General features: G+C 37.8%; 1 protein-coding gene across 6 annotated transcripts in view; it reads right to left on the minus strand.

Annotated features, from left to right (window-relative positions):
- Positions 1-27,709, minus strand: part of shank3a (SH3 and multiple ankyrin repeat domains 3a) — a 462,280-nt gene that overhangs the window by 166,663 nt on the left and 267,908 nt on the right. For 5 of the 6 annotated variants that reach the window (XM_067420066.1, XM_067420065.1, XM_067420067.1 and 2 more), the window contains 3 exons: positions 24,293-24,401; positions 19,619-19,770; positions 17,274-17,441 (listed from right to left, as the gene is read on the minus strand). In XM_067420066.1, coding sequence (XP_067276167.1) covers positions 17,274-17,441; positions 19,619-19,770; positions 24,293-24,401 — 429 coding nt within the window. Of the gene's footprint in view, positions 1-17,273; positions 17,442-19,618; positions 19,771-24,292; positions 24,402-26,303; positions 26,370-27,709 lie in introns of those variants that run through there. The other variant, XM_067420069.1, reaches the window with a different exon arrangement.

Below are 27,709 nucleotides of genomic sequence, written 5' to 3' on the forward strand. Positions count from 1 at the left end.
AATATGTAAACAGTACTCAACTAAAGGCCAATTCACAGCGCACAGACACGTCTGTTGGTGTTTGTTGGATGAATAGTGTTACCCCCTGTCGGTGTTGCCATTGGTCGGGGTTTGTTTTCTCCTGACTGAACATTTTGTTGGGTTGTGGAATGTCTGAGCAGTGTGGTAGGATTTTCCAACAAATGACAACAAACTCTGATGTAATCTGATCTGGACACTAACCGTTGCCATGACGACGAGGCAAGTCCCTGTAGGTGCTGAGCGTGCTTAGTAAATTATCCTTGTAGTGAAAATGACAAATCAGAAGATATTCGCGAGAGACAGCTGGACATATTTAGGGCCATATTTGAAAGCGCTAAGTTATGTGCTACAGAGTCAAAGAAATCCTCCTAGGCGTGGAGAGATCCGCTACATAGATGCACTCTCGCGTTACAATAATGCGCTCTTGACATTTAACGCCACAGAAAAAATCCTCAAATGAACTATAAAACGAGAAGAAAGTCACATCTAAAAACTTCAATCTTTTATTTTATTGGTTAGAATGAATGGTTAATATCTGCTCTGTTTCCGTGGGTGCTCGAGTTCGTCAGTGTCTGTTGGGGCAGTGTGAACACGACATTTATTTTTCATAAAATTCTAATTCCAACGTTGGTGTTTGTCTGTGCAGTGTGAATTGGCCTTAAAACAGTAGGGGAAAACGGGGCACAGCCTAACGCGGGGTAAATCAAGAAAAAAAACATACAGGCGTATTAATGTAACAAAACCACATAATTGTACTAGACGTGTGAAATGAATGTGGGAAAAAATAAATAATCTGAACCCCCAGTGGATCTACACAAACTGAAGCCAAAAAGTGTTAGGTTGTGTCCCGGTCTCCCCTACTCCATACTAAAAATATACAAATAGTAAACATGACAGACAAAATGTAACATGTAATAGTGGTTAATAAATGTCAAAATCTAACATACATAACTGGATGTAATGTGATCAAATAAACAGAAAAGCTGTTCAGAAACTTTTTTTTTGTTCAGAAAAGCTGTTTTAGAAAGTAGTGCAGCCTGCTTTGTTTACAGGGGTTACCGGGGTAACAGCTGCATTTCTTCTGTTCCATAAGAAGAGGTGGGCAAAGTAAACAACTCCATTACTTGAGTAAAACAGGGTATATACAGCATTCCTTAAGTTAAATTTACTACTTTTTAATACCTTTTTTACTACCTTCCGAATATTTTTTAAAACCATCACGACACTGAATTGCAAGTGTTAATCAGCGACCTTTCTATTATTTACATAGATTTTGACATATATAACATACAAAAAAGAATAGATTTAGAATCGACAGCAGGAGGAAATCTGTTATAAGTTATCATTCAGACACAGTAAAATACATCTCAACATTCACAAAGGTTGGTTAAGGAGAAGCATTACTGCATACACATTTGATTTCAATTAATAATTGGTAATGTAATATTTAGTGTTTTTTTAAATTATTTAGTGTTTTAAAATTATTAAAATTATTTTGTTTCCAAAAACAAAAAAATATTACATTTCTATAACTGTGATAAGTTATTGAATTTAACAAAATACTAAAAACTAGTGCTGTCAATCGATTAAAAACTTTAACTAGATTAATCACACATTTTTTCTGTGATTAATCGCAATAAACAAAAAATGTTTTTGTACGTTTTTAATATATTTTTTAATATAATAATTTCACAGTTAATCAAATTAATGTAGAAACAACATAAAGACAGTGTATTTTAAATACTTGTTTAAACGGCATCTTTTTTATGAATGAAGGCCAGTAGCCTATTACTGATATTAATACAGCTACTGATTTTTTTTTTGCTTTTTTGTTTTTTTACATTTATTATTAGGCTACAAAAATATAACAGTTTTTCTGTCTTAACAGTTAGGAAATATACAGAAATGTAATAAAGTTATCAAAGTTATATGCAGTTATATGCATTTAAGATTGCTCTTATGAGGATAGTCGTTGAAGATATGCCTTGAAGCAAGTCTAAAATAAAACATAACCAGCCACTTCTGTTGAGCCCGCAGTGTTCTGAGATGATGCTGAACGACCACTGAATATGACGTCAGCATCAAACATACGTTGAGACGGAGACGAAAGATCTTTGATTGTGTGCCCAGATATGCTAAAGCCCATATTTAAACGAACTAACGCGAACGCAGATAGAATTTCAGTCAGAATAGGACACCTGATAGTCTGAAAAAATAATACCTAATTTGGAAAAAAATAATACCTCTGAGACGACATTTAACACTTTTAATGGCCTTAAATTTGACAGTTTTGATTTATCACTTTTTAATACTTTTTAAAACCCCGCGGACACCCTGTAAAAAGTACAGATAGCCTACTAAGGTCAAATATTACTCCATTACAAGTAAAAGTTGTAAAAACAGAATTTTACTAAAGAAAAGGTACAGAAGTAACTGTAGTAACTGTGAAACAAATAGCTTTTAGAACGTTACAAATAGACATGAAACAACTGAATAGACAAAAAAAGATCATCTTAACAATCATCTTCTTTTTAAATTTAACAATCCTACCCACCCCCACATTAAAATGCCCACGATTCTAAACGCCAACTAAACAAAATAGCATGCTATTTACCAGAGGTTCTGACAAAATAGTAATTGCTGCAGTCTATTTAAAAAGGTTTCATTGATTTGAATTATTATTATTTTGTTACTTGACATAGAAATCAGTGTTTATATGCTAACTGTAAACTTTTATCCCAGTACTTTGAAAAACGCAGAAAGAAATAATGATACTGTGTAGCTGAAAAGACTCTTTCTAAAGCTGTTTCATACCTATAACTGCTCTCTCTGGCTCACTAGCAGCACCAACACAGATTTGAATGTTCCGGTATGATTTCAAAAGTTTAATAGACAGGCAAATCTTTATAATTTAGGAAAGAGATTGTGTTGATGTTTGAATCAAGATCGACATTTTTTTATGATTAATCGTACCGCTCTACACATTACTATAGTAATTATGCAAGGTAACAAAAAAATAAAATAATAGTTATATATATATATATATATATATATATATATATATATATATATATATATATATATATATATATATATATATATATATATATACTTACAATATAATTACAATTATTATTATTTAACACGTCTTTTCTTCCATTTTGCCATCAGCTTATCATCAATGCAGGTAAATAATTGGACTTCACAACACATAACACCTACAAGAGCTATTATCGATAGGCTGTCTGTCACCTGCAAAAAGAAATCACGTTTTAGAGAGAGAAAAAAAAATCCACTGATTTTCAAAGCAGCTAACGACTTTTTACTCGAGGACCTTGATAGAAAAGTGGAGTGAAAAGTATGATATTTGTCTTTCAATTGTACAGAAGTTAAAGCCACAAGTTTCCAGAAAAATAATAATACTCAAGTACAGATACTCAAAAAGTGTATGTAAGTACAGCAATCAAGTAAATGTACTTTGTTACTGTCCACCTTTGTCCATAAGTGCCATCTACTATCAGAGAGTGAATGAGCACTTTCATTCAGCACATCTCCTTCACTTGTTCCGCCATGCTTCTCAACCATGTTGCGGTTGTTAGTGTCAGAATGCGCGTGCCTCTTTGTCGCAGCATACATGCAGTGACCGGTTGATAGAAAAGTATTCTAAAAAAGTTGTTTATGATAATTTGTTTTTGTAAGTATTAGTCGTATCCACAACTTTCCTGCAAGTCTTAGTGGACGTCGCCATGACACTCGATACTTCCGGTTGACGGTATCTCAGTTCCGGTTTAGCACACATAACAGTTATGCTGCATTCACACCAGACGCGAGTGACGCGAATAAATAGCTCTATTTCAGACGTTTTGACTCCATTCACTACACAAACAGACGCGAATTCTGCTAGGGAGCGGCAGTCGTCAGAAGGACGAGCCGAGTTAAGGCTGCTCTCGTCGGGGTTAATGAGCACTGAGCGCCGCTGAGCGTCTGAGTCTCTCACCTCGGAAACCTACTTGCTTCCATAAACCATGCAACATAAACGGACCCGTTTGACATGTTGCTAGCACCCTTCGCACTCCATTCATTGCCCAACGATCTTCAAATAAACTCAAGAATTGTGATGTAGAAGTAATATTTATATTTTAATATTTGTAATTGTTGAAATCATGTCAGACATTGTCAGTAGACTTTTTTTAATCAACATGAAAATAGATGCATGAACTTCAATTAATTTAAGTGCATTGTAATAAAAATAAACATTTCATTGCTGTAAATTTAATTATTGAGTTTATATAATATATTAGTTTAACCTATTCAAAATACTGCAGTACAACTGTATATTTTTTTGCAAGTATAATTTGCAATAAATATAATTTCAGCATACAGCCAAATGAAATGCCAAGACGTATCACAAAATTACAATATTATTACAATTCTTTATTGATCAACTTGCAGTAAGTGAAGGCGGGATAGGCGGAATCGCGCTGAATGACACACAACAGAAGCGTGCTCTCTCTCTCTCTCTCTCTCTGTGCGCATGTGCTGAGTGAGTGGGCGGGGCGTTGTGTGAGCGTTTGGTGTGTGTCAGGTACGAGTGTTCTATATTTTCTAACCTTTCCTTTTCCTTTCCTTGAACTTTGTCAACATTTCAGTTTGAAAGGGTAAGGTAGTTTTTGTAACGTAGCCTACCTGAGCATCTGCTCCCGGTTTGTATCGGGAGCATGGCTGCTTCAGGTAGCGGGAGTTTTGATTTCTTGACACGGCGTCATGGTGTCAAAATAGACTCCGCTGTGAGTGTGGAAGAATGCAGTCTGGCAATATGTGAAGTGATTGGTGCTGAAAACATTGTGTCTGCGTCCCGCATGAACAACGCAATTGTTGTGTTTGTAAAGACAGTTGACTTAGCAAACCAGATAGCTGAAAGTGGAATAGTGGTCAATGGTATTTTCACCCAAGTGCTTCCCCTTTCTACTCCCTCAAAGAGAGTGACTTTGTCCAATGTGCCACCTTTTATTTCGAATGAGGTTTTGACTGGAATGCTCTCTCGCTATGGCAAACTTGTTTCTCCGATAAAAATGATTCCAATCGGGTGCAAGTCCCCGCTATTGAAGCATGTTGTCTCGTTTAGGCGTTATGTCTATATGATTTTGCAGGGTAATGTGGACGGTTTGGATTTGGCTTTAAATTTTCGTCAAGATGAATTTAACTATGTTATTTTTGTCACGACAAACAGTATGAAATGTTTTGCGTGTGGGGAAATTGGTCATTTGATCCGTGCTTGTCCAGGCAAACTAAATCAGCCGGATGAAAACCGATTGCCGGCTGATGGAGAACGAAATGTTGCGCGTGTTGATAAGACGCAGAATGTTATTGTTGCGACTGCAACTGATGCGCCTAGCACAAGTCTGCCTCAGAAAGCGGTGTCGGAGACAGTAGTTGACATAATTACTGACGTAAGGCCGATTGATACGCTTGATGAAGAGAGGAAGAATGCTGCGGAGAAAGAGGGGTCTCCCCCGTTAGATGAACAGCCAGCACAGGCTTTAGAAGATGAGTCGCGAGATACCGATGACCCTGTTACAGCTGCAGAGCAAACCTCTCTCAATATAGAGCAGGATCAGTTTCCTAACATGGATTTAGACGATGTTGCTTTTAAGATGCCTCAGAAGAGACATTTAAAGCAACAGAATACCGGTAAACATACTAAAAAAACAAGCAGGTCTATGAGTGACGTGAGTCAATCAGATACAGAGAGCGAAAGTGAGCTATCTGAATGTAGTATTTCATGCAGCTTACCTACAAGTGGATTCTCTAGTCGGACGTATACTGTAGAGGATATAAAGTCCTTTCTCAAGGTGACCAAAAATTCCAGAAAAGTACGAGTCGAAGAATACTTTCCTGATGTTCTGCAATTTATTGAAAAAGCAAAGGCTTTTCGGAGTGATAGAGGTTTTACTAACCAGGAAGTGTATCGGCTAAAGAAAATTCTGGCTAAACTTAATGCCCAACCAAGACTCAATGCTAGTACTGAGAGCACATAAATATTTTCTCCTTTTTTGTTTTTTTTGGTTGTGTTTATTTTGTTTCTATCCTTTCTTATCTATGGGGGACATTTTTGTGGCTTCTCTGAATGTGAATGGAGCTAGAGACATTGGGAAGAGATTTAAATTATATGAGATAATTAAACAAAAGAAAATTGATGTATTGCTTGCTCAAGAAACGCATAGTGATATATTAAACAGTGCTGACTGGGCTAAAGAATTTGATGGGTTATCAGTTTTAAGCCATTTGACTTCAGTCAGTGGTGGGGTTGCCATTCTTTTCTCAAAGAATTTTATTCCTCTTTCGTATCAGGTAGAGGAGATTATAAAAGGCAGGCTTTTGAAGGTTGTTGCCCAGTTTGAGAATCGTTCTTTTATTTTTATTTGTGTGTATGTCCCAGTTAATGCTCTGGAAAGAATGATTTTTCTGGATGCTCTGGGTAAAGTATTATGTAATTGTAATCCTGAAAATTTTTTAATTCTGGGGGGGGATTTCAATTGCACTGAGAGCATCCTTGATAGGAATCATGTTGAACCACACATGGCCTCACGGAAGCGACTTATTCAATTATTAAAAACTCATGAGATTGTTGATGTTTGGAGAAATTTTCACGGTATTCAAAGGCAATATACTTGGGCCCATGCTTGTGATAATGTGTTCTCACTGGCAAGGTTGGATAGATTTTATTGTTTTAAACACCAGTTTAATCTTTTTAGAAGTTCTTCAATTTGTCCAGTGGGTCTGTCTGATCATAGCCTGTTACAGTGTGTGGTATCTTGTAGTTCCATTAAGCCAAAAAGTGCTTATTGGCACTTTAATAGTAACCTGGTATGTGACAAACATTTTAAAGATATTTTTAAGGAGTTTTGGAATAATGTTAGAGCTAAAAAAACTTCTTTTCAGTGTTTACAGCAGTGGTGGGATATTGCAAAATTACAAATCAAGCAGTTATGTCAACAATATACTCTCAATGTTACAAGGGACATAACCCGTTCAATGAAAACAATTGAGAAAGAATTAGGAGAGTTTCAGGCGCTTGCTGAAAGTACAGGTAATTTGGCTCATGTGGATTCCGTTAATAAAAAGAAAAATGTTTTATCTAAATTATTAGATACAGTTACACAAGGAGCTCTGGTCAGATCACGCTTTCAGAGCATAGAATTGATGGATGCACCGTCCAAATTTTTCTTTCATTTGGAGAAAAAAAATGGGCAAAGAAGATTTATACATGCCTTAAGATCTGAGGGTGGGTCTTTGTTGTCAGACCCCTCTGACATTCGAAAAAGAGCAGTTCGCTTTTATGAAGATTTGTATAAAAGTGAACTTTTGCATGAACAAACTGCTGGTAATGTCTTCCTTGAGAATCTGCCTCAGTTATCTGAAGAGGCTAATGCTGAGCTCAGCAAAGTTTTAACTCTGGAGGAGTTAGAAAATGCTCTTCAAGGCATGGAATGTGGCAAAGCACCTGGAGTTGACGGGTTGTCAGTTGACTTTTATAAGTCTTTCTGGCCAGAGGTGGGCCCGGATCTGTTAGAGGTGCTGAAGGAAAGCCTGGCCAATGGGCGGCTACCCACAAGTTGCCGTAGAGCGATTCTCACCTTGTTGCCGAAAAAGGGAGACCTGAACGACATTAAAAACTGGAGACCAGTCAGTTTGTTGTGCAATGACTATAAATTGCTTTCCAAAGCTCTGGCCAATAGATTAAGAGAAGTCTTGGAGCAGGTGATTCATCCTGACCAGACCTATTGTGTACCTGGCAGACAAATATTTGATAATATATCTTTTATTAGGGATGGTTTGGATCTGTGTAAAACTCTTAATTTGGATGTTGGTTTCTTGTCACTTGACCTAGAAAAAGCTTTTGATCGTGTCGAGTATAAATATTTATGGGATGTTTTAGGTGCGTTTGGGTTTAGTTCTACTTTTATCTCAATGATTAAGGTTCTGTACAGTAATGCTGAGAGTATTTTGAAGGTCAATGGCGACTTGTGTGCTCCTTTTAAGGTTTTTAGGGGTGTTAGGCAAGGGTGTGCTCTTTCAGGCATGCTTTATGATTTAGCAATTGAGCCTTTTTTAAATAAATTACGAATGGATTTGTATGGTTTGCGTATTCCAAATTGTCCAAATGTGTTCAATTTATCAGCATATGCTGATGATGTTGTTATTTTAATCAGTTGTCAAAATGATGTTGATTTGTTGTTAAAATTGTTAAAAGATTTCAGATTGTTCTCTTCTACTAAAGTAAATTGGTCCAAAAGTGAAGCTTTTTTGGTGGGGAGATGGTTAAATGGAGAAATAAACCTTCCAGACAATTTATCTTGGACTAGAGAGGGGTTCAAGTATCTTGGAGTGTTTTTAGGTAATGAAGGGGTTGTACAAAAAAACTTTGAAGGGGCTGTTGAAAAAATAAAGGGTCGTCTTGATAAATGGAAATTTTTACTTCCAAAGATGTCATATAGGGGCCGTATATTGATTATTAATAACTTGTTAGCATCCTCGCTCTGGCATCGGTTAATGTGTGTTGATCCTCTACCAATTTTCCTATTCAAAGTTCAGTCAATTCTGATTGATTTTTTTTGGGATAAATTACATTGGGTTCCAAAAGCTGTTTTGTATCTGCCCAAAGAAGAGGGTGGTCATGGTCTTTTGCATTTGCAGAGCAGAACTGCAGCTTTTCGGCTTCATTTTGTACAGAGACTTTTGACTGGACCCGTTGACTCGAACTGGAGATCAATAGCTTTTATGGTTTTGCAGTCTTTTGGAGGCTTAGACATGGACAAATCTCTATTTTGGTTGAATCCTAAAAAGATGGATTTATCCAAGCTTCCAGTTTTTTATCGTAATGTTTTTAAGGTCTGGACTTTGTTTACTGTGCAAAGACCCTATAGCATAAGTTCCTTACACTGGTTGTTACAAGAACCTTTAGTCTGTGGGTCACGCATGGACTTGTCTCTTAAGGGCCCATTCCACGCACTCAATGGGATTCTTCTCTCATCTAGAATGACAACTCTTGGGCATCTTTTACAGTCAGCGGGAAAGGACTTCAAAAATGTTGATACAGTTGCTGGACATTTGGGCCTTCACTCAAAACGTACAGTCGCTAAACTTCTTGAGCAATGGAGAGCTGCTCTTACAGCAGAGGAACTCAAGATGCTGGAGAACTATCATGAGGGACTAATTGTTCCAAACTGTGACGATCCTTTCCCTGTCTTGTCACTATCTCCCAATTTAGATGATTGTAAAGGTGTTTTTTTACAATGTAAAGATGTGACACTAATTGGTCTGGAGCCAGCTTCTGGAAAAGAGTTGTATAAAATTTGTGTGAAATCCTTGAACAAAATGTTTTTAAATAATAGAGTGGATACTCCCTGGCGTGATATTTTACAGCTGGGAGAGGATGAGTTTCCTAAATGGAGTACGTTGTATAAGTCGCCATTGACTAAAAAGCTTGGGGATTTGCAGTGGAGAATTCTGCATGGGGCAGTTGCAGTCAATGCCTTTATCTCAGGATTAAATCCGGATGTAAGTCATGACTGCCCTTTCTGTCTGCAAAGAGAAACTGTGTTTCATACATTTACACAGTGTTCTAGACTTGAGACCTTGTTCACTGTTTTACGAAAGTTATTTTTGTGTTTTGGTGAGACTTTTTCTATCAAGACTTTTATTTGTGGGTTTAAATATGCTCGAAGAAAACGGTTTAAATGTCAACTGTTGAATTTTTTATTGGGTCAAGCTAAAATGGCTGTCTATGGTACTAGGAAGAACAAAATTGAACGGAACATGAGTTACAATTTATTGGCAGCTTTTTTCAATTCGGTTAAATCTAGAATACTTATTGACTTTCGCTATTTTAAAGCCATGGAGGATCTTCTTTCTTTTGACTTAATTTGGTGTTATGGTGGGGCTTTGTGTGAGGTCGTTGAAAATAACTTAGTCTTTGCACCTATCCTGCATTAATATTGTGTTGTTTGGTGTTGTTTTGTGTGTGATTTATTTGATTTTTTTTTTTTTTTTTTTTTTGGTTTTGTTTTTAAATGATTTTTTTATTGTCTAGATAATGTGTTAATAATTGTAATAAAGTTTTGTGAAAAATCAAAAATCTCTCTCTCTCTCTCTCTCTCTCTCTCTCTCTCTCTCTCTCTCTCTCTCTCTCTGTCACACGCGCAATCAGTTCTCCTTGTCAGTGTTGGGCAGTAGCGTTGCTACAAGTAGTAACGCTACAAGCTTACATTTTTCAGTAGCGTGTTGGTAGCGTCGCTGTTTTCTTAATCAAATAGCTTTTCAGTAGCGAAACACTTATGTTGATCAAGTAGTGCAGTAGCGTCCATGACAAGCGAACGTTACACTTTCCCAATCATTCAATTCAAGATCAAGATCAAATTGGAAATACAACTGCCAAGTCGCGGATATACTTCACTTTCTTCGTTCCTTTCTGCCTCGCACAGATGCACGCGAGCCTTTCAAAGGACTCCTTTGGCAATGAGCGCGGAAAGATTCGGCGCGTGCACTGGATATGCGCACTGTGTAGTTGACGTTTGTTTCCTTGCGCTCAGTTCGCTGTTGCATGCGCGTCATCCGCGCGTTGACAAAAGAGAAATCGTCTTCAGTGCAAAATTTTAATAGAATCTATTGTGTCGCTTGAATAAACACCTCTTATTAAAAGCATCCAGTCTGGCCACCTCTTGAAAAAAACTTGAAATTAAACTTTTTTCCATGGAGATAGAACACGAACACACACACTCACACTCACACTCACACACACACAGACACACACACACACACACACACACACAGACACACACACACACACACACACACACACACACACACACACACACACACACACACACACACACACACACACACACACACACACACACACACACACACACACAATTTGTTGTAATTGTCCAGCCCTTGCCCACATGCAAATCCCAGCTGATATATAAAGTAGTCTTGATTTGGGTGGTCACTCCGCTTTTGAAAGTTTGAAAGGGTTTTAAAACTTCAAAATAAAGTAAAATGACATGTCAAAGTCAACTTTAATCATATAAAATGTAATTTCCAAACCGCAAAATTGTGGCCAGTGAAAATGCTGAGTGGCTAGTAACTTTGGAAAACCACTAGCCACAGTGGCTGGTGAGCAAAAAAGTTAATGTCAAGCCCTGATTGTTATTATTGATAATGTGATGTTAGTAATAGTTGTAGTATTAATAGGAATAATAATAACAATAATAATAGTAATTGTTGAGGATAATACTATATTATTACTGTTAATAATAATAATTAAATAATAATAATAATAATAATAATAATAGTTGTTGTGATATTACTGTTGTAATATAGTACTTATAAGCCTGGTTTCACAGAAAGGGCTTCGATTAAGCCAGGATTAAGCCTAAGGGCATTTGAGTAGCTTTTATAAACGTGCCTTGAAAAAAAACAAAAAAAACATCTTAGGAAAAACACTGATGTGCATCTTGACACAAAGATTAAGATATGTCAGTGCAAGTTGCTTTCAGACAAAACAGCTCAAAAACACATTTTAGTCTGGGACTATCCTTAAGCCTTGCCTGTGAAACTGGTGGATAGATAGCTGAAAGCATAATTCAAATAGATAAAATATTTAAAAGTTGGATAAAGTTTTTTTTTTTTTAGAAGGAAACACATAATTAAAATGCTGTCAAGGTACGCGGTGTATAGGTTTTTGAACAGAGCTAATGTTAGCTTTAGCTCCACAGTATGCTTGTATAGACTGTTAGCTACCGTATAACTGACAACGCATAATGGCAGACAGAAAGAGACAGGAATGAATGTGTTCGGATTCGCATTTATCCATTCATTCAGCGATGTACAATACGCACACACACACACACACACACACACACACAAAAAAGCAGCTTCATCGAGACACACACACTTGGCATTTGCTTGAGTTGCCATAGGTTTTCTTTGGAAATGACAATTGTAGGTCAGACAGATGGATGAGAACATTAGAACGGAGGGAGAGTGGTGGAAAAATAAATATTAAGATAAGAAAAGTGCCCACCTCCCCAGACCCACACACACAAATCAGGCCTGTCAACCATTGCCCTCTTTCTGCACACTTAGGGCAAGTCTCATGAGGGCAGTGTGTGCTTGTGAGGTGTAGGTAACATAGTTTAACAGCATGTCTGTCACATTTTTAGGCCTGATCTAATTTGGGGAATGAGCCTCAGGTTAAACACTGTAAACTCACAGCGGCATCAACAGTACAGCTGCATGTGTATTTATGCGCGCACACACACACACACACAGACACACAGTCCTATCTGACCTAGCAGCTCTGTACACCCTCAGGGCATCTATGCCTCCCTCCATCCATTCACTCATCCATCCCTTTCCAGACGTGATGCTCTCAGCTGCGGCTGCAAAATGATTGTTTTTCATAAACAGAAAAGAGACCGCAAGCTCTCATCTTTCCTCTAAAAAGGGCAAAAAGAAACGCAACAATATATTTGCATATCCTGAAGGAAATATCAGTGCTAATATCAGCAGCGAAAACATTTTTGTAGTAAAATTCGAAGAAAAAAAGCCAGAGAAATGGAAGACATAGACAAAAGGAAGAAAATGGACACTCATAAATGGCAGTTCAGTTTTGAAAGTGAAACAGAGCTGCAACTAATGATTATTTGATAATTAACTCATTTAAGGATTATTAGTCTAAGCAACTATAATAATAATTTTAACATTTTATTTTTAATATATAACATAAAATAAACATTTATTATTATAAATGTATTATGACTGTATGGCTTTTATAACTAACTTTATTAAAATAATATAAATATTGGTGTTAATGTTTATGAAAAAAACTATTATTATTATTATTTTTTTAAATATTATTTATTAGGACTGTATAGCTTTATTACTTAATAGGGATCTACTAATGTTGATAGATAGATAGATAGATAGATAGATAGATAGATAGATAGATAGATAGATAGATAGATAGATAGATAGATAGATAGATAGATAGATAGATAGATAGATAGATAGATAGATAGATAGATAGATAGATAGATAGATAGATAGATAGATAGATAGATAGATAGATAGATAGATAGATAGATAGATAGATAGATAGATTAGGGCTGTATAACTTTATATTAACTTCATTAATATTATTATTATTATCAACAACACAAACAATAATATTCATATTTATATGCATATGCATGAAGTTAGTATAACTGAAGCTGTACAATCTTATTAACTTGCCAAAGCCAATTTTCATTCACATTTAGCACTTGGCATGTATTAATTTTAGATCCTGTGTGGAGCTTAAAACAAGTATGGCTATATTTCCTTCACTGATTTTCTCTCCCTCACCCTTTTCAAGCTTCGGAAAAGGTCAGATGTCATGAATGCAAATGTCATGCACCAGGGGCTGCTAACTGTGAGAAATAGTTTAGAAGTGAGTGTGTGCGCCTGGCCAGCCTCCAGAACATGGATAGAGATGGAGAAAAAGCCTCTGGAAGACAATCTCCTACTGTATAAGCCTGTAGTAATTCACAAGGTCAGCCGATTGTAAGTCAACTGTGACCTGACCGTATGTGCGTGTGTGTGTGTGCTCTATTTATTATAGTACTTTCTCCATTTTAAGTCCATTTGTAATGTTTGTCAAAATTATTTGCACCAAAAACAGCCGTAATTTAGTTTTTCATCTGTCATCCTTTCTTGACCCTGAGAAGACCCAGAATGCTTTTTAGATTTCTTTATGTAGTGCACTCTGCCTAAGTTCACACAGCAGCAGAATACTATTGTTGGTCCTGTATTTGAGTCCTTAAAGGCCCACTGAAGTGCCTTGAAACACTTAGCATCATTCAGTGTGTTGACGTCATTTCCCCTGAAAAAGGAAGACAGGGCGGGAGATCAAGCAGCTCCTCACCTTTTTTTAAAAACAGCCAGTGTTTTGTTTATATCACAGTTTGACTAGAGCCTCTCAGTTTGGTAAAGCCTCAGTTTTCTCCTAATCTCTAACCGTTTCTCATCATAATCTCCTACATATCACTGTGAAATACAGAATTTTGTGAAATACAGAAACTCAAATGGGTCCGATATGTTTTGTTGTCTGCGCTGACTAGCTCATGTGATCCACTCTGTGCTCTCGTGTCTCTGGACCAGAGCAGACTGTGTGTGAGTGCTGTTGTGGTGCACGTGAAACTAATGTAAAACTAGACTTAATTTGTCTCAACTGAAAGCATATTTACACTGTCTGAATCATTTCATATCCCCATTATAGTGCACTACTACAGTGAGGAAAATAAGTATTTGAACACCCTGCTATCTTACAAGTTCTCCCAAATCATGGAGGGGTCTGAAATTGTCATCGTAGCTGCATGTCCACTGAGACAAGATCAAAAAAATAAATAAAAAAAAATCCAGTCATTTTTAAACTATTTATTTGTATGATACAGCTGTAAATAATTATTTGAACACCTGTCTATCAGCTATATTCTTACCCTCAAAGACCTGTTAGTCTGCCTTTAAAATGTCCACCTTCGCTCCATTTATTATCCTAAATTAGATGCACCTGTTTGAGGTCGCTAGCTTCATAAAGACACCTGTCCACCCCATACAATCAGTAAGAATCCAACTACTAACATGGCCAAGACCAAAGAGCTGTCCAAAGACCCTAGAGACAAAATTGTACACCTCCACAAGGCTGGAAAGGGCTATGGGGAAATTGCCAAGCAGCTTGGTGAAAAAAGGTCGACTGTTGGAGCAGTCATTAGAAAATATAAGAAGCTAAACATGACTGTCAATCTCCCTTGGACTGGGGCTCCATGCAAGATCTTACCTCATGGGGTCTCAATGATCCTAATAAAAGTGAGAAATCAGCCTAGGACTACATGGGAGGAGCTGGTCAATGACCTATCATGGGAGAAAGTTATGTGGTCAGATGAGACCAAAATAGAACTTTTTGGTCATAATTCCAGTAAACATGTTTGGAGGAAGAAGAATGATGAGTACCATCCCAAGAACACCATCCCTACTGTGAAGCATGGGGGTGGTATTATCATGATCTGGGGGTGTTTTTTCTGCACATGGGACAGGGTGACTGAACTGTATTAAGGAGAAGATGACCGGGGTCATGTATTGAAAGATTCTGGGGACTAACCTCCTTCCCTCAGTTAGAGCATTGAAGATGGGTCAAGGCTGGGTCTTCCAACATGAAAATGACCCGAAGCACACAGCCAGGATAACCAAGGAGTGGCTCTGTAAGAAGCATATCAAAGCTCTGGTGTGGCCTAGCCAGTCTCCGACCTAAACCCAATAGAGATTCTTTGGAGGGAGCTCAAACTCCGTGTTTCTCAGCGACAGGCCAGAAACCTGACTGATCTCGAGAACATCAGTGTGGAGGAGTGGGCCAAAATCCCTCCTGCAGTGTGTGCAAACCTGGTGAAAAACTACAGGAAACGTTTGACCTCTGTAATTGCAAACAAAAGCTACTGTACCAAATATTAAAATTGATTTTCTCAAGTGTTCAAATAATTATTTGCACCTGTATCATACAAGTAAATAGTTAAAAAGTCATACACTGTGATTTCTGGATTTTTTTTTAGATTATGTCTCTCACAGTGGACATGCACCTTCAATGACAATTTCAGACCCCCTCCATGATTTCTAAGTGGGAGAACTTGCAAAATAGGAGGGTTTTCAAATACTTATTTTCCTCACTGTATGTGCTAATTCACCATGTAGAAAAGAGGACATGTGTTAATCGATTTCAGCGTCTATTTATAGGGTGTGACGCTTCAGATTCTAAAGAACATTTGATTGGACAGAAAATGTGATGAGAAGATGTCTGTGAGATAAAATAAAAAACTGTGATCCATTGTAGCGGAAGCGAGATACTTTTTGAGACTATTTGCTTATATCTCCTAAATGTGAATTTTGGCAATACAATAGACCAGTGTTTCCCAACCGGGGTGCCACAAGTGCAGGGGTGCCAAATAAAGGTGCAAACAAACCTATTGTAAGTACATGTATTTACTTAATATTACTCTGATAATAGTACTTAATATACGAAAAGAGATGTTTTTTCTCCGGGGGAAAAAATGACGTTTGGGGGGTAAAATGTGTGTTATTTTGGCAAGGTTGCCTCCTAAAATTCGCACTCATGGGTCTATATATCACATAATAGTCGCTTCAACCCGTGGAGATAGAAAACAACCCGCGGAAAAAACGCAGCCTTGGCAACACAGTGCGGTTGAACTCTGTTGACATTTGACAATGCGTCGCTTCGTTGCTCTGATTGGTTGTTGGTCTGTCCAATTGATGTCTTTCCTGGTTCAGTTGAGACGCCCCGTAATCACAGCCCAATGGAGCAGTTTCAGACTCATATTCTGACTAGAATTGAGTATGACCACGTCAGGCTAGTCAACACCCATTATTAGTAGAAACAACTCAGTAAATTTAAAGTGATGTAGCTACATGAGTTTTTTTAAGTAATGTGAACAAGTATGATTTAAGTGCATCTAACAATAGTGAAAGTTAGAGTGAACTGAGTGACGTTTTTAAGAACACATTTGCAGAATAAACAGACTTGTGTCCTCTCTTCCTCTAAAGTTACTTCTCCTGAGTCGACCTTGGCAAGTCATAACTACCAAGGACACAAGTCTGAAGTTCGCGTGTTTGGTATTGAGAAACAGCTAGCCCTTGCGTTTCCCTTGTTGCTTTGTCAGTCCATCAATGTATCATGCATGTTCGTCTTCCCAGTTTTTCCCTATTTTGCTTTTGCTTCCTTTTCATTAAAATCACTCCTGCACCTAGATCTTACATTCTGTCTGCCTTCCTAGCTCCCTAGTGTTACACTGATTTGGTCCACAAGAAACATTTCTTAATATGATCAATGTTGAAAACAATTGTGCTGCTTAAGATTTTTGTGAAAACCGTGAAAAAAAATATCAGGATGAATAAGAAATATACAGTAGAATATTCAAAAGAACTGCATTTATTTGAAAATATTTTGTTACACGACTACATTAATAATATCTTTAATGTCTTTTTTGATCAATTTAATGCATCCACCCATTGTCCCCAAAAATTTGAACAGTAGTGTATATGTAAATGTGGATGGTGAATGTGGTTGTGATGGCAATCCCATGACGTTTTCTGAATGACAATATTTTTCAGCCTAGATTTATAAATGTTATAACGTGAGTTACCTGGTGAATCTCCTGCCAGCCATTCTCGTCCATGCAGCCCACCTGAGCGTGATCATGCAGCAGGAGCTCGCAGCAGTACGGGTCGCCCCCCACCATAGAGCTGTGATACAGAGGAGTCAGGCCACGGCTGTCCTTGTAATCCGGAGAGGCGCCCAAATCCAGCAGCGTCTGCACACACAAATTATGCCAATTTCTCCACTTTATGACCGATTTTAGCCAGTTAATTTCCCTGCCTCATTTCTCCAAAATCCTGCCCGTAAAAGACAAGTCAGCAAACCCTTTTGGCGAACGTGACCATATACAATTGACTGTCACAGCAGCACTCCACAGTCAGATTATTTTTTACTTTTAACAGCACCTCAGGCTGTCACTGAGACAATTTCAGCGATATATGTCAAGCATTAGGGACATTTTCTGCATTCTATTCCATAAAAAATCACATACAGCATATATTTAAGTGCCTTGCTCAAGGGCATGAAGGCAAAAGTTCATGGATCACTCTTTATGGGGTTTGAACCTACAACCTTACCAGTCACTTTGCCGCTTATCCTTGCAGATTTACTGCTAGCTCCTACCAGCTTCTGTGATACAATATGCATTAGGCGATCAGTGAACGGACTGCGGGCGATCTGTGGGTGTGCTATCTGAGGCTGAGACTAGAGTGCACCGCAGAACCTCATAACTGATGACTTAAAAGCCAAGTCGATTTATCAGCTGTGACAAGTCATCCAAGACTCATATTATGAGTTCACATTCAAAGAGTTCTTACATTTCATCAGAATAACGACACTTTTACGTAAGCACAAATCAAGGCTTATTGGTTTATTTTACTAATTTATTTATCATATACAGTGTATAGAGTGCCAGTGCGCAGGGTTGGCAAATTGCAAAGATTTAGTCAAAAACTGGGCTCCTCTGAATGGGCGATTTAAACATTTGACATCTGAAAAACATTAACACGAAGGCTCGTAGAGGCTTATTAAAAAAAAAACAGTCCTCTTTTTTGATATGCTATTGCTACATGATATTATATTGCATGTTGATATAGTCACAGTAATTGTTTAATGATGTTGATGTCGTCGCGTCATCATCTTGTCTTAATAATGGGAAAAAACAAGGGTCAACAAACATTTATTAACAGAATTAACACTACCTTCAAAACTCTAAAATGAATGAGGAACAATGTGGAAAAGGGTGAGGTTGTGTGTGTGTGTGTGTGTGTGTGTGTGTGTGTGTGTGTGTGTGTGTGTGTGTGTGTGTGACACTGGACCACAAAACCAGTCATAATGGTCAAATCATCATCCTCTCAAATCTGAACAAATAAGCTTTCCATTGATGTATGGTTTGATAGGATAGGACAATAATTGGTTGAGATACAACTATTTGTAAACATGGATGATGATGATGCAAAAAAAAAATTAGCAATACATATTACTACTGCTAATATATTTTTGATTTATTTACGGTAGGAAAAATTCATGGAACATGATATTGAGAAAAATCAATAATTTTGAATTATACAATGTATTGTTTGCGATTGCCACAAATACCTGTGTGACTTATGACTGGTTTTGTGTTCCAGGGTCACACACACACACACACACACACACACACACACACACACACACACACACACACACACACACACACACACACACACACACACACATGTTGGTCTATGTGGTTTACAGGGACTCTCCATAGGCGTAATGGATTTTATACTGTACAAACCGTATTTTCTATCCCCTTACACTGCCCCTGCCCCTAAACCTACCCATCACAGGAAACATTCTGCATTTTTACTTTCTCAAAAAAACATCATTTAGTATGTTTTTAAGGCCATTTGAATTATGAGGACATTTGATATGTCCTCATAAACCACATTTATAGTGTAATACCAGTGTAATACCCATGTAATTATACAAATTTGTGTCCTCATAAACCACATAAACAGGCTCACACACACACACACACACACACACAGGTCTGAGCTTCTAATAACTTCCTCTTGCAACAGCTTGCCCTGGTTGCCTCTCTATCCTTTTTTGATCAATATGTCATTGACGTATAAAAACAACACTGATATGCCTCTTTCAGTTGAACTTCAGATGACACATAAGTTCAGCCGAGTCCTCCGCTCCAGCAAAAAATCTGCTGTGATCATTATAAAACACGACAAGCTTTTATATAGCCTGGTGCCAATGAACGCTTTTCATCTTTGTGCCACTCTATGACTCATGTCTGGACAGACCTACACACACCTCTGATCTCTCTTTCAAGTATGTATGAGAACCCTGCGCTCCCTCCCATTGTCAGCAGGACGAGTGTTTGTGTGTTTTACTCACAATAAGTGCCGTGTGGTTCTTGGTGCGGACTGCTTTGTGAAGGGCAGTTATGCCATCTCTGGTCCTGAAATCCAGATGAGCTCCTCCATTCTTCAGAACCTTTATGAGCTCTGCACAGCCTTCCAGCTGCGACGCCATCGTCAATGGACATTCTGCGCACACAGAAGCAACCATTGACTTTTTCTGTGCATATGTGCTCCGTTTTAAAGGAACAACCTTTGGTTCAACAAAAATTGTAACTTGTAATCCTGTGAAATACAAAGAGAGACGTTTTAAAGAATGTTCATGCTGCTCTTTGACTGTCTTTTTTATGGTACTTTTTTGAGTTTACTTTGGAACTTTTTCTGTTTCACAAAAGAAATGACAGGTGACAAACATAATAATTTTAATTCTACTTTTAAGTCTATTTATTATTTTGAATCCATCTTTCTCTTGCGATCTCTTCCTTTCTTGAAAAGGTACATCAACATCAACACATCAACTGTGGACAAATTGTTCAGTTTCTGTCTCCAGACAGCTTTACACTGATTTTGAAATGCTGCACAACCTGGAGGTCACCACTGCTCTATCTGTAACAATACACGTGTGTATACAAACACAAACTCCATTTCTGTCCATCAACGTGGCCAGAGGTCAGTCCTAACCAGTTCCAAACAAACGCATGAATAAATCTGAATAAGTATGAGGGAATTTGCATAGAAGGTGATCTTATTGTCCCAGCATGCATTGGGAGAGGTCAAACTTGATTGCAGCATAGTCATTCATGCAGAACAATCTTTCTTTTTCTTTCACTCTAATTGAAAACTGAAATGAGGATATTTAAAATCTCAGTGTTTAAGTTTTCAATGAAACCATGAAGATCATCAGCTGATATTCAATGCTCGAATATGGAAAAATTATTGACTGAAAATAATTACTGAACACATGTACTGTAATCCTTCAATTAGGGGCACTTGAACAATGAATCTTCAAACTTTGTTTTACTTACGTTAAAACATTTATCACAAGTCTGCAATGAGATCTGAATTTTCAAGTTGATTTTGCAAAATAATGTGTGATGGATTGCATTTTTGAAATGAAAACATGTTAAACAATTTGGCTAAATTGCCTGAAATGAATAAAAATGTATTAATTAAATTTGAGGAAAAACACTAAGCTTCTTTCAGAAGCATTTTTTAATCTTTCAGATAATGATAATACAAATATAAAATACATTATTATTAATCATTATATTGTTATTGCAACAACAACAGCAACAACAATAAATCAATTTCTTATTACTATTTCTTGTTTCTTATTTTAACCAAAATCAACAACACCATGTTTTTTTATGCCTGCCATGATAGACTGGGGACAGTAATTTAAAAAATATATAACATAAAATGTACACATAGTTTTTCCATTTTTTTAAAAACATTACTAATAAAATTAAAGGGGACCAAAAACATAATCTAACTGAAGAATTACTGAAATACAGTCAAAATTAATATCCACTATTCAATTCAAATTTAACTGTTTACTGACCAAGAGCCAAGAGATAAACTCTAAGAGATCGGGTCATGGCACCAATTTAACAGAACTGAGCAAAGTTTAACATGTAAGCTCAGTGTATCACACACACACACACACACACACACACACACACACACACACACACACACACACACACACACACACACACACACACACACACACACACACACACACACACACACACACACGTATATGTAGTTTACGGGGGCTCTTCATAGCACATAGATTTTTATATTTAACAAACTGTATATTCTATCCCCCTACACTAACACTAGCCCTAAACCTTCCAATCACACAGAGAAAAACACACACACACACTGTTTAGTGTGTTGTAAGCCATTTGCCAAACAATGTTTAACCCCTGTCAAATACATTTGTGTCTTCATAAACCATATATATACAGGGTATATGCAGGAATCCTGAAGGTAATTTCAATACCTTTTTAAGACTTTTTAAAGACCTTCTCAAAATATTTTAAGACCTCATCGCACTTCAAGTTCTAATCGGCAACAAACCTTTAATAAACAGTTGTAGTCGAATGTAGACTTAGGGTGCGTTCACACTTGTCATGTTTGGTTCGATTGAAACGAACCCTGGTGCGGTTGCTCGGTTAGTGCGGTTCATTTGAACATATGTGAACGCTGCCACCCGAACCCTGGTGCGCACCAAACAAGCGGACCGAGACCGCTAAAAAGATGGGTCTCGGTCCGCTTCCAAACGAACTCTGGTGCGGTTCGATTGATATATGAACGCAACACGGACCAAAGACATGTAAACGGACCAAAAACCGGACGTAATGTCACAAGATGCGACGCATAATGCAGCTGATTTGACGACGTGGAAAGATCGGTGTATCCAAAATGAGTAACTTTAACATTAGAGGGCAAACGTGGAGCAACGAGGAAGAGCCTCGATCATCAATATTTGGTCAGACGAGCATGTTTCGAAAATGCTAAAACACACAAAAAGCATACCTGGCTCTTCTCATCAAAGTTCCTGTGTTGCCCATTATTAGCAGGTGCAGACGACAGCGGCCGTCTCTGTTCTGCACAACGGAGGGAATCCTGCTGCTGTTTTGAATGTTTTGAACATTTTATGAGCTCTTCATGAGTTCTCAGCGGGTAAAAATAATGCCACATGTACACGCATAAAATGATCGCGTTTAATCCAGCACACAGCGTTGTTTTGAACATTTCATGAGCTCTTCATGAGTTCTCTGGTAAGAAATAATGCCAAATGTGTTACACGCATAAAATGATCGCGTTTAATCCAGCACACAGCGTTGTTTTGAATGTTTTGAACATTTCATGAGCTCTTCATGAGTTCTCTGGTAAAAAATAATACCATGTACACGCATAAAATGCCCGCGCGTGTAATCCGCACACAGCATTGTTCTGAATGTTCGGTAAGCGAGCTCCTACGTCATATAAGCCGACCAATCAGGTTGTGAGCGTCTCCCTGTGCCTTTGGTTCGGTAACTTTAGGTTCGCTGTTAAAAATGCCCGTGTGAACGCTAAGCGGACCAGGACTATTATGTTTGTTTTTGTTTTTTGGTCCGGACCAAACGAACCAAACGAACCGAACTACAAGTGTGAACGCACCCTTAATCTCTATCGTAGGCCAATTTTTTATCGTTTATATTGCATCTCTGTTTCGCAACGTATGGAGGGCGACACATCACCTAACTGCGCATTTCGCAAAATACATGACGTCACCCGTAGACAGCGCTCGCCAGGGATGGAAATTAACTTTTTTCAAAGTCTACCACTCAATGTTTTTACCAGCCACTTTTTTGTTTTTAACTGACAATGTGGAACTGCATGTGAAAATTAATACTACAAGCTCTACAATGGCTTCCAGTTTTATAGTTTTTAGTCCCAACAATGAAACTGTTCTGGCATCTTTGAAGCGTGTTGACGACATACCGAGCAGAACATTGTCAGTAGGGATGCACCGAAATCAAAATTCTTGGCCAAAACCAAAAAAGAAGAAACCAAAGCCGAAAACCGAAAAATAAAATTCAAACTAAAATGTTTAACTCGACCTCACTCATGTGTTCATTAAATAATAATGCACATGCCTACTGGCCTGAAATGGAATAAAGTAATCAAATGTAAAATAACTGCATATTTAACTGTTTAAATGAAAGATTAATCCTTATTAATCTTACAAAAGCTATTCAATCAAGACCATTGTTTAATGTCAAACTGAATATAAGGACATCACTCAGGCAGCAGTAAAGGCTACTGCGCCTTTAAGACCTGAGGCAGGGATATGCTCGTCTTCTCGACTGTGCACACTATACAGTTCACTTAAGGCATATTCAGACTATGTCTGCCAGGATACTCATCAAGATGGACATGTTGACATACTTCTTGTGTGAGTTTGTCCGTATAAGCGCAAGACTTGAAAGAGAACTCAATATTTGCGCGCTGTGAGACGAGCGCGCTCTCGGATGATGCACAGAGACAGATCTTCTCTCAGCGCGCGCGAGTCTCACAGCGCGTCTTCACGCGAGTGATGACGGAGAAAACGACTGGTCATCTGCGCACATACGGCAGCACTCGCATGCACTGAACAAAGTTTACAAAGAGGTGAAACAGCTCGGTAGGTGAAGCGAGTTTACCCGCCACAACTCTAAATCAGCCGCATTTGGCTGGTGGAAGTGCGAATGTCCATCCCTGGCGCGCGCTCCGAGCCGATCTCAGACTGAGCGCCCGTTATTTTTTAATTCTTATAGGGATGAAAATAAATATATTCATAAATACTTTTTGGAGTCAAACTCTTTTGACAAAACGTAAACAAAATACTTTCAAAATTTAAGACTTTATAAAGCCGTGATAAGACTTTTTAAGACTTTATAAGGGTCTTAATTTTCCCAAAATTGATTTATCACCTTTTAATACTTTTCAAGACCCCGCGGATACCCTGATATAAGAACACACACACACACACACACACGCACACACACATGCACAGGTGTCCCACACGCACACACACATACACATGCACACGCGCCGCACGCACACACACATACACACACACACACGCATACATACATACATACATACACACACTACTACTTGGAAAATGTTAATTAATCTGCATTAAGGACTTTTGAGTAAAGCTGGTGTCACTTACCTCCGGTCTCTGGGTCGTGGAAGTTTGGGTCAAGTCCTTTCTCCAGAAACTTTGATACCTTCTCAACGTTCCTTTGCTGAACATATTCCATAAACTTCTTCAAGTTAGCCTGCGGGAATGAGAGAAAAAGAGAGGGAGAAAGAGATGTGAGGCAAGTTGAATAATGCAAAAGAAGGATAAAAGCAAAAAGAGGCGAGTTTTCCCAAGCGGAAGAAACGAGATGGAATAAAGCTCCACAGTACTCCACAAAAAGGACTTAATTTTAGCTTTTCGGAGACATACAGACAAAAGTCTTAATAAATGCATTAGAAAATCTGTTGACGCAAAATTCCTGATTCACAATCCATCGTTTAATGTCGTATAAGATTTCAAAATGCACTGAACAACATTTCCACAAGACTCTTCGGTGTCTTCAAAAGTGAAAAATCAAAGAGAAAATCAAATACAGGCTACAGCTGGTATCTTTCCCCTAAAAATCATCCTATGAACTTTATTGTGTATTTATGAAATGGTTAGTTCCAGTCATTGATTCTGATTGGTCAATAGCTCTGTTTAATTCACAATAAAGCTATGAAGCAATACAGCTTTAAGCGCTTCATGGTTGTGTATTTCTGCAACTAAACACCCTTAGCAACACAAACAATCAATATAGTTCCATGTATTATGTATTTCAGCTAAATTAAATGCTTATTATTTATGGAAAGATTTATAAGCCAAAGTAGGGCTCGCTGCATCCTGCGGTGGACATCCAACTCCGCCCACATCCGAGTGTGACGTCAGGTGCCACGCCCATGTCCAATGCATCACCCTGTGACTGCCCATCCCCCATTCCGCCCCGGAGAAATTACTGTATTTAATGGTTTTCTGTTTTAGGTATACTGTAATTGATTTACACTGTAATGACGCTTGCAAACTCGCACTGTGCCGTGAATTGGTCTGTTTTAAACTAAAAGACTGAAAACAGATATTTTTTAATGCCGAGATAAGTAGATGTGCGTGAGAAAATATTGTATATGGTGTTAACTTTAATAATATGGACAGAATGGACAATTATCATAATATCTAATTATAAGTTTGTGTTCCACAGATGACTGTACAGATAAATGTGGTGGAGTAAACGGAAATATACAAACAAACTAAAAGGTAATGTAAAAGGAAGCAGTGCCTCCATGTTACTGACTGTGATTGGCTGATTACACACAATACAATAATCAATAATAATAACACCTACCGATTCAATATAGTAATATCTGTTCACATCTGTTCCACAGAGATGGTTTTAAATAAATTGACTAATTATAGAGTATACAACTTACCCACTTGGCAAAGTCACTTTGGTCACACATTGATATAAATTAACTTGAACTGATAAGTCTAATAAGTTTTTACTGACCTCTTAAAAAAAGGTGCATATTAATAATAAAAGCCAAATAATGATTAGTACTAAAACAAATACTATTACTGCAGTTATAATATTTAAGCAATGCAATGTTTAAAAACTATTATAAAATGTATTAGACTCAAAAAGATTTAGTTTTAAAAAGCATGTTAATTTATAGTGTAATGTAAATTATGTAAATTCAATTTATTCCAAAAATCATGTAAATATTAAATGCAACTGAAACATTATTTTAAGTCTTACGCACACACATACAAAAGAGAGCGCAGAGACTTTGTCTCCTGATTTCAGAAGTCCAGCATGCGCTTCTGAGTGCAACAGTATGACAGTAGTGTAGTTCTATCTTAACATCTCTGGTCTTGCAGCCTGTTACATAAAGCCCTCAGAAGATTGAGGCCGGCCAAACACACACACTCTCACACGTGCGCTCACACACACAGACACAAAGACACACACACACACACACACACACACACACACACACACACACACACACACACACACACACACACACACACACACACACACACACACACACACACACACACACACACACACACACGCTCACACCTGTTCCCTGCCAAATGCAAGTAAAAGGTGTGGGTTTCTCACCATGTGTGGCGTTAGCTGATCTCCTGCGTCTTCATCTACTCTGATGTGCATCAAGTCATCACACCGCCCTGATTCCACCCCGGCACACTACCATCTAAGCATCTCCGTCTCACACACACTTACACATGCTCTCCACAGCTCCGCCTTTCCATGCGGTGAATATTAGAAACTCACTCTCTCTGTCCTCTCTCGCTCTCTGCCACTCAGGCTGTTGTTATGGAGATGGGATACAAAAGAATTTTTTGGCAAAGAGAGAGATAGAGAGAGAGGGAGAGATAGTTGTGTGGTTGTGTTTGAGTCGAGCGTAAAACCTCTAGTGGTTATTTGATGCGGGTAATCTCATTGGATGGTGGAAAACCAAACAGCTTTTCTTCTATGAACAAATCATAATATAATATATTACAGCTCTCACCCCCCCCCCCCCCCCCACACACACACAGACGCATACTGAATAATATTTCCCCTGATTTTCAGCTAGAGTACTGCCTCTCTTGCACTGAAATCTGACTCAATTATGTTACAGTGGTTCAATAATACTATGGATAATGAAAATTACAAGTCTGCCAATGTAGCATTATGGGTTTGTTTTTCCTAGAACCCCAATAATCATGTGATTATTGCAAGTGTGCATGGTGTTTTTCATGCCAAACGGCAAGTGTGATGGATTTTTTAATATTTTTTTTACTAACCTTTCTGTGCAAAGTTGCCATTAAAAACATGATGCCTAAAACCCTAAGAATGATCATAAAATATTCCACAACAACTTTACAGTTGAAATAAAACACGTTTTACCAGAGAAGCCAAAATATTTTTTTGTGGAAAATGCTGTTGATTCAGCTTAAAATTCCCATGTTGAGAGAAATTGAGAGTAAGTGCAGAGGCATTGTGTGCGGCGCTGTGTTAAAATTATGGTAATTGTAGTTCTAGACTAAATGTGAGCATGCATTTACTTATCTCACTTGCACAAAAACAGACTCAGTATTCCTCAAAATAAAATAAAAAAATGAAATGCAAACTCAGATTAGTATGCAAATCCGCAATAATTAACTATGTTAAATAACACAAATATACTTTATGTATTTAATCTCACTTTATTAACCAGTGACTTTATTGCTGACCTGAGACGATCCAATTCGTAGGGGTGTAAACAGTTCTCTTAAAAATCGAACCGTACCGTTTTTCAAACAGGGTTCGGCATGCATTTGCACCACAGTCTTATCAGAGTTTATCTTATCACAGTTTATCTAATCAGAGTTTATCTTATCAGAGTTTATCACAGTTTATCTCAAATCTGACAACGCTCACATCAATAATATGTTTAATAGGTTTGCTGAAATTCACATGTAAAACAGACAGAAAGAGTTAGGTAATTAATATTTCTGTCGACGTATGTTTCTGTCCTAGCT

This window comes from Pseudorasbora parva, chromosome 16 (assembly GCF_024679245.1).
Source record: "Pseudorasbora parva isolate DD20220531a chromosome 16, ASM2467924v1, whole genome shotgun sequence".
Classification (NCBI taxonomy): domain Eukaryota; kingdom Metazoa; phylum Chordata; class Actinopteri; order Cypriniformes; family Gobionidae; genus Pseudorasbora; species Pseudorasbora parva.